General features: G+C 46.0%; 1 protein-coding gene across 1 annotated transcript; it reads right to left on the bottom strand.

Annotated features, from left to right (window-relative positions):
- Positions 1-5344: 5344 nt before the first annotated feature.
- On the bottom strand, positions 5345-6641 carry LOC141026747 (probable indole-3-pyruvate monooxygenase YUCCA10). Its single transcript, XM_073503594.1, has 4 exons — positions 6384-6641; positions 5831-6064; positions 5621-5743; positions 5345-5524 (listed from the first exon to the last, which is right to left on the bottom strand). Exons 1-4 carry the CDS (start codon positions 6639-6641, stop codon positions 5345-5347), a joined length of 795 nt encoding a protein of 264 aa, XP_073359695.1.
- Between the last annotated feature and the right edge of the window lie 2003 nt (positions 6642-8644).

Below are 8644 nucleotides of genomic sequence, written 5' to 3'. Positions count from 1 at the left end.
TATCTATATACCAAGTCAGACTGGGGCTACATATGAGTTGTCTGATAAATGCATTGCAGTTGCACAGAAACACCGCAAAAATTATTGGCTTTTTTAAGTACAACTCAAGTGCATACAAGTCACCTAGTTGTTTTTCTTTTCTACCCCAACAAGCTCTGTTGGGTGAACATAGTCTTTTCTACATGTGTCTGCGTTTATCAATATTCAAAGTTGTTGTTGCCTCCTCCTTGTTACAACAGAAATGGTTGGCTCAGTGGGGACAACGTCTCCTCCTTTACGCGTCATCTAGTTTTGGACGTCGCGTTTGCTCGGGAGGGGCGGAGAAAGCATCATCAGACAACGGTCAGAGGTTGACCGCTAGGTTAGCATCTCCCATTTGTAGTGCGGATTCTTTGTCCATTGCGGGGACCTCAATTAGGAGGGCTGGATTTTTCTCCTCTTGTCGTCTGAGGAAACGTGATCCGACTCGATTCAGAGGGAGAAATGGACGCTGAGGGGCTCTAAGAACGCCCCCTCGTCGTTCGGCTTGGATCATTTCGGACATACGGACTTGTTCGAACAAATTAGATGACCGTCACTGGTTAAAAGTGTCTAGAGAGGCCGATCCCGATATTTGGGCGATTTGGTGATCCACGTTGGAGTTGTCCTTATGATAAGCGACTTAGAGGTGTAGTTAGTCAATTGATAGTCATGGTACCAACTTGTAGTCATCCGCTGATATGTAGTCATACTACGGAAAAAAATGAGTTGCTTTCCTGTAGCACTAAAGTTTCCTCTATAGGACACAAAGTTGCTCGGAAAAAAAGTTCGTCGAAACCTACTCATACGGGATCTAGATTTGAAGAACTCATCGCGAGAAACCCAACGGTGAAAACGGATTTGAATGTCGACACCCGAATCAAAAGTTACAACTTTTTAAAGTTTTTGATCCGTAATAAATACGGGTGGGATATATAACGTGAGCATATGGAACCTGATGTTTTCCTTTTCTAGGTGTTCCTGCGGGAGCGTGGATGCTCTTTCCTATTATGGGGGAGTGCTTGCTCCCCCGTCCGGGCGCTCGGGCGCCGCCTAGTCGGGTCCTTTGTTGAGTGAGTAGCGAAGGGACATGTAGCATTTTGTTTTGGGGAATGCATATGCTTTACTACATTTCACTTTTTTTTGCTTTACTAAATTTCAAGCACTAGCAAGCTGAGTGAGTAGTTCGGGTTTAGTCCATGGGCCGTTAGAAGGCCCAGTAGGGAGCGAAGTAGAAAGGGCTCGGGTATCGCTCTCCATCCTCCCCTTCGGCTTGCTAGCTCCGCCGTCCCATGCCACCCGCAGATCGGAGCCACGCCATCGGTGAATGCACTCTGCTGCTGTCGTTCCTATTCGCCACCTCTCCTTTCCTCGCCGCTTCTTCTTCCCCATTCGTGACCTCTCGCTATCGCGCCACCATGGATTGCCGCTTCTTGGCGTGGGGCAAGCAGGAGACGGGAGATGAGAGGAACTCCAATGCGTCGACCTAATTCGTGTCAGTTTAGATTGAAACGGACAGAAAAATCAGGCAAACATAGCGAATCAAACGGACGCGCGTCCGCTTTTTGTCCACCACGCGACCCATTCCCGACCCAAATTTAGGTCTTGCTTGCGTCGACGCGGACACGAAACGGACGCCCGCGACGCCCGCCTACTCCTCTCCCTGGCCCGCCAATCGGCGGCATAGCCACTGCCATTTCCCTCTCTTTCCCAAAGAACTACCGCTCGCTCGTGCTCCCGGCCACTCGCCATGGACGACGCGCTGACCCTCGACGTCGATGCTGGCCTCGCCTCTGCGCAAGGCAAGCCCCGCGGCACTCGCAACGCGGCGGCGCCGACCAAGAAGAAGCCATTGACGGACGAGCAGCGGACTATGCATTCGGTCAAGAGGAAGGGGTGGAAGCACGTGCAAGAACGCAAGCTCGAATCCGCGTCCGCCGCCGCCCTGGCCGCCGCCGCACAGCAAGAGGAAAACATTGCCAGAGTTGCTGCGACAACGAGGGAGGCCCTACACTACCTAGGATTAAACCAAGGCCAGCACGGGCTCGTCGGCCTTTCCTCGTTTGCCGTTGCTAGAGTCGCCGTGCTCGTCCACCACGCCGCCGATGCCCGGCTTCCATCCGTACCTGCAAACCTCCCGTTTTTCGTGGAGTGCTCGCCGGAGGTGAGCGTGGTCGCGCCGACCACGCGCGCGCCCATGGCCATCGAGGAAGCGCCCGTGGGAGATCCCAGCCGACATGCATCCCGACACCCGCAACCTGTTCGGCAAAATGCCGGACGAACGACGAGATGGTCAACCGTTCATCATCGAGAACATCAACTTCGAAGGCAGTACGGGGGGCGCGACCTTTGATCTCGATGAGACCCAAACCAAGACGGACGAGGCCCCTTCATGGCCGGCCACGAGGACATGGCCGGCACCTTTGATCCAGGCCATGGAGGCATGGCCGACCCCTTCGCGCAAGGCCAAGATGGCATGGGCGGCACTTCCCCGCAAGACCACGAATTTCCGGAGGACTACGACCTAGAAGAAGAAGATGAAGTGGACATCAACAGGGAGTCTATGTTTTTTGAAGATGAGCTCGCCACCCAAGCCAATGCAAATAAGAAGCGCCAAAGCATTCAAGCGAACGCATACACAAAGGATGAGGACAAGCTCTTTTTTGAATGTTGGAGCGACATTGGACAAGACCCCAAGGTCAGCGCCGAGCAAAAGGCATCAACCTTTTGGCTACGTGTTCATCGCGAATATCCTGAACGTAAGAAGTTCACGCCGTACAAGATCGATAGCAAGCGTGGGTGGGTGTCCCTCTTGAAGCGTTGGAGGGTGATACAACAAGAATGCAACAATTTTGGTGCCACCCTTGAGAGCATCGAGGGACGTCCCGTGAGGGCCTCGGCATTAAGGACATGGTATACATGTGTCCATCTTCGTCTCCTTTGTTTCTTGTCCATTTTCCCATATGCTTGCTGGTCCGTTTGCCCATATGCTTGCATGCTCTTCATTTGTAGGCATCTCAAGCTTTGAAAGATTTCAAGGCCCAACATGGGAACAAGTCGTTCAACCTCAACCATTGTTGGATGGTCATCAACAGGGATGAGAAGTTCAAGGCGCAATATGTCGCCATGAAGGCGTGTGGAGGGAAGGAGGACGTCGAGGATGACGAGGAAGAGAAGCCGCAGCCGAGGGGAAAGACCAACTCCAAGAAAGAGGACAATCGTGGTGCGGCGTTGATTGCCTTGCATGCAACATTGGAAGGCATGATGACCAAGAAGGACATAAGGGAGGAGAAGGGCCGGCAAGACAAAGAAGAGCAAATGAAGGCCTTCATGGTGATACAAAGGAAGAGGCTCGAGATGGAGGCGGAGAAGCAAGCCAAGAAGCTTGAGATGGAGGTGGAGAAGCAAATGAAGATGCTCAAAATCGAGGCCACTAATGCCAAGACCAAGGAAAAAGAAGTGGCGCTCGCTTGCAAGACGAAGGGGGTGGAGATCATGAAGGTGGACTTGAGCATGGTGTCCCCGAGGAAGAAACCTTCGTTCGAGAAGATGCAGACCGATATGCTCAAGTTCGATGACGAGTGATTATGGCGGAGAGCGCCATCTTTTTTTGTATGCCGGCAAGTGTGTCGGCAGGACCACGCTCGAGATGACGTGGTTGAACTCACGCCCCTTCTATGTGCTGGCATGTGTGCCAGCTGCTGGCAAGTGCGCTAGCATGAGCTGTATGGTGTTTTTTAGAAGGATGCATGTGTGTCAATCGCTGGCATGGCACCGGCATTAACTCTGGGCGATGGCATGGCCGCTAGCATGATCTATAGCCACAAGCCTTTTTATAATTCATAGGTTTTCTGCGCGTACGTGAATTGGGTCGGCCGGTTGGATGCATGGCCGAGCCAAACACAGAAGGGGGTGGACGACCTTACCCAAACGGACGAAAAATGGACAAAGCGCGTGTCCTTTTGGATCGGTGTGTTGGAGTTGCTCTGAGGTCAGCTGGCGGGTACGAGGATGGAGATGGAGATGACGCGTAGGCAGAGGAATTTCCCGGGGCCGGTGCTCTGCCGCGCGAGTCGTCGACCAGTGACCACTCCGGTAGGTGCGCTACTACTATACAATCTGTACTGCTGCCGGACAGCCGGGCTACGAATACATGCATAAACAGAATAGTGGGTAATAATAGAAATAAAGAAATGAACATACCTTTTTTTGTTGTTTGTGAGCCATTTTGGCTCCTCTTGCTGCGCTCATCGCCGACTAGTTCTAGCAATTCCATTTGCACATTGATAAATGGTAGTTATAATCGACGAAATCTGGATGCCATGCCTATGATAACAAAGCGCAAACTGAGGTACACTTCATTCTCCTTGCCTCTGCAGAAAGGGAAGAAATGCCAGAGAATGCCTAAACTCTAAAGGAAGTGGCGAAGCAACTGCTGAAGGTGGTTCTGAGAAGGTAATTACGTTTGTGCTCGGTGGTAGATTAAACTGGAAATTAGTTTTCACTAATTAATATGGAATGAAATCCTGTCCTCGCTTGAAGATTGGTGCTGAATCATGTACATATCAAGCAAATATTGGGATACATTGTTACCATTCATTTCAATTACCATCATATTTCTAGAAATCATCAATTTGATTTTCATTTGGCAATTAATAAATAAAAACTTGGAAGCTACTACAATTACTCGTGTGCATCTGACGTGAAACAATGAACAACTTTGACTTGATAATCTTTTGCACCATTTGATGTTCATGATTTGGGATTGTATTAATTGCACTTAATCCCTTGTTGTTAAACATCATGTTCAAGCGGATGACTTTTGCATATGTAGATTCAAGTAAATAAAATACTGTAGGTAACAATTCAACAAAAATTACAATGCTCTTTGCACCATGTGAGTATAAAGCCCTTGATTATATTATAAAAGTAATGCTTACTCCCTGGCACATATGAACCTTGAAATAAACAAAAATTTAGTTCTATCAAAGATAGACATGTGGCGGTGGATAAATTTCTCAAAGAATCAACCGTCTAGCACACTAGCCCTGGTAAACTACATGTAAAAGATAAAAAAATCGAGAAAACGCAAAAGACCTTTGTGTTTCATTGCATTGAAAGGATGGGGAAAAGTTACAGCCCTCCTAGGAGGTTAATTTTATAGTACATCATACAACTCAGTAGACATCCCAGGATTGGTGCAGAACAACCCACGGGCCTTGTGCCCCTGCCCTAGCCCTGCATCGGATCTCATCCTTGATCTTGTTGAGGAGCCTAGCAATGGAAGGCATCGCGTTGTAGAAGACACATTCACTGATTTGATAATTTAGCTGGACATAACGCCTATCATTGATTTGATGTCATTGGCGATATTCTTGGCATCTGCTGCAATACCAGCCAATCCTCTCCTTCCTAACCCAGCACAGTAGACCCCATTTTCACCTTTCCAATGATTCGGATATTCTTTGATGGGCAGTCCATTGCCATTTAACATGTTCTCACCATTCTGGGATAAAAAAACAACATGGAGCTTGTTAGCAGATTTAACAATTGTTGCACCAAGAAAACAAACTCAGACATATTCAAACATCGATGTTGTTACCTTGAGCCATATATTTGTTGTGCTTTTGTATCCAGTTGCAAACACAATCGCGTCAAATGATATTTTTTTACTGCACCAAAATTCAACTATATAGCTCATGATCTTACTAATGCTCCCTTGTATCTATAGGAGATGAATATAATATTGATAACTTGGCATATGAAGACAACATCTGTTATGAAACTTATGTCATGTCAAGGATATACTTACTTTGATGATACCTTTTTTGATTAACCCAACAGTGCCAACATCAATAACAGCGGATCGGCCGGTTTCTGACTTGAGGATCATTGGACCCATTTTTGGCCTTCTAATGTGATACCTTGATAGGTCTCCAAATATTAAATTCGCCGCCATCACAAGGAGGTTATCCACTAAATTCAATGGAAGACGGCGAGCAAGTGTCATCCCCAACCGGATTAATTCCTTTGTCCTTACATGAATCTGCAACAACAAAACATGTCACATCTCTTTTGAAGTCCTGCATCATAAAGTAAAATTTCATTGAATCATATTCTTTCAAGAGTTATTTTTTCGGTGTTCGTCTAATTGTTTAGTTGTTTGTGCATGTTATAAAACAGTCTATCACTCTATACCATGAAATACTTTCTATTAATAACTCTGAATAATTGCATCCTTCTAGTGGAGACTATAATAAGAAATTGCTATGTACCCACTGAAAATATATACTGCCCATACGGTGGGGGTGGGGGGATCCCCTAGTGTTTCCAGGCCAAAAAATATATATAATGTGTGTACATACCGGGCTTCGTATAATGATTGAAGTATTGGCACCATGGGCCGCAAGGTCATAAGCAAATTCCATTCCAGAGTTGCCAGATCCAACGACCAATACATTCATGCCAGAGTAGCTCTTTTCTGACTTGTAGCTTGAGGAGTGGATGACATCACCCGGGAAACTTTGCAGTCCGGGGATCATTGGAATATTCTCTGCACTATTCTCACCACTTGCCACAACAAGAAACTTTTCTGTGAACCTGACTATTGTGCTCTTTGCCATGTCATGTGCCGCGATGGACCAACATTTTCGCCATTGTCAAATGTGGATGACTCCAAACTAGTGAGATACTTGGGTTGAATGTTGAAACGCTCAACACAATCATCCAAGTACTTCACAAATAAGGTTTTTGGTATGTATGTTGGCGCATTTAGTGGGTATGACATGTGTGGCAACTCACAGAACTCCTTTGCAAGATGCATGTTGAGGCGATCGTAGGCGCGGCTGCGCCAAAGCGACGCGCTGCAACTTTCACGCTCGACAATGAGATAGGGAATTGAGAATTGGCTAAGGCATGCTGCTGTTGCAAGGCCTGCTGGCCCAGCGCCAACAATCAACACAACAACATTCTCCATTTCAAAGAGAAGAGTTGACAGAGTTGTGGGATGGTTGCAATTGTAGGCTGGAGTGTTTGCTTGTTTTCTTGATGAATCTTTGATGCATATGTGGGCATATATATACTGGTATGCTTCATGTGTCAATCTATTTAGAACTAGGAATGAAAAAGGTAAAGATTTATTGACACCTTATCCTGGTGTGTACTAGTATTCCATCTAAATATTGAAACGTTTGTGTGAAAGCATGTCCTGATACATTATAGGGGATACAGAATAGGCAGGAAACGCACTCTTGATCGATTGGTTTTTTTGGAAACTTATCAACTGGCTTTGCACACTGATTAATTTGTAACCACATCAGTTTGACACATTCAGCTGGTACTGACGGCATTCCACATATTCAGTTTAAACTGATGTATTTCTCAAGACATAGCCATCCAGGCAGCAACAACTTAAAACAAAAATTGCAGTAGAGCACCCTTGTTTCTGTCATATCCTTACATGAACAAGAACAGTACGAGCCAAGTAATAAGAAGGTTGTAAACCTGTACATGGGGAAATGTTAGGACATTGCAATTTCATCACGTAGATCTGGATCTGTCATGGGCAAGGCCATAACAATAGGTTCTGGTATTAGGATCAGTTGTGGAGCTAATATATTGTTGTGACATCAGCAATAGGTTGTTTACTACTTCCTCCAACCACGACAAGAATTATGGAACGGAGGGAGTAGTATATTAGGTACCTTGCATTCAAGCAACCATTTGAGTTGTCTCTTGCTCCTACCGTGGCTTTGGGGCATCCTGAAGCTTTTCTCGCCAAACAAGGAAAGAAAGCAGAGCCACCATCTGCTCTACAGTAGCATCTTTCAAAGTACCACTGAACATAAGTTCAGTCAATGTCAGTTCATCAGGAGCTGACCTCACATGGCACTTTGCCCTTCACTTCGAGAACATCACTGGTGACGTATCTGAAAGAAATAAGATACCCTGATAAGAATTTGTGAAACACAAAAGGTTGGGAACTGAAGCAACAGACAAATTCTTTAAATTCACACAGGAAACGGGCAACATTGGCTTTCATGTAATCACAATACAACAGCATTGCAATTTACAATGAGTATCTGTTAGATACATTTATAAGTTTCAAACGATAAAATAGTTGTGTCATCTGATTGTTTTCATTAGGTCCCCGCACAGAAAGATCATAAATTTGTTCTCCTGCAAATATCCCTGCAAGGAATACTTCCTAAGAATCCACGATGTGCAGTACAGAACAGCAAGGGCTTTGCTGTCAGAAACATCAGAATGTTATATTACCTACTTCACTCAATATTCCCTAACAAGAAAGTTCCCTTTGCAAGTTTCCAAGGAGCAAGCACTCCAAAGACTAACATAATTTTGGATGTGCTACCCCATCCTACGAAGAACTCATTCTTGAAAGCTAGAGCAGTTGAGACCCACTTTGTTTTCTCATGGACTTCATTTTGGCTGATATTTCTTGCTTGGCATGGTCAGCTTATATTGGATGCGAGAAGCATTACGATGTCATGCTTCTCAAATAAGCTCACATGCCCTTCGCCCTTCAGTTCGACAACACCCTCACTAGTGATGTATCGAAGATACAAGATACCCTGATAAACTATTTAAATCCAGGCAGACACATCTG

The sequence above is a fragment of the Aegilops tauschii genome, chromosome 7 (genome assembly GCF_002575655.3).
Source record: "Aegilops tauschii subsp. strangulata cultivar AL8/78 chromosome 7, Aet v6.0, whole genome shotgun sequence".
Classification (NCBI taxonomy): domain Eukaryota; kingdom Viridiplantae; phylum Streptophyta; class Magnoliopsida; order Poales; family Poaceae; genus Aegilops; species Aegilops tauschii.
The sequence above is the reverse complement of the archived record's forward strand: the minus strand, read 5'-3'. Positions and strand labels throughout refer to the sequence as shown.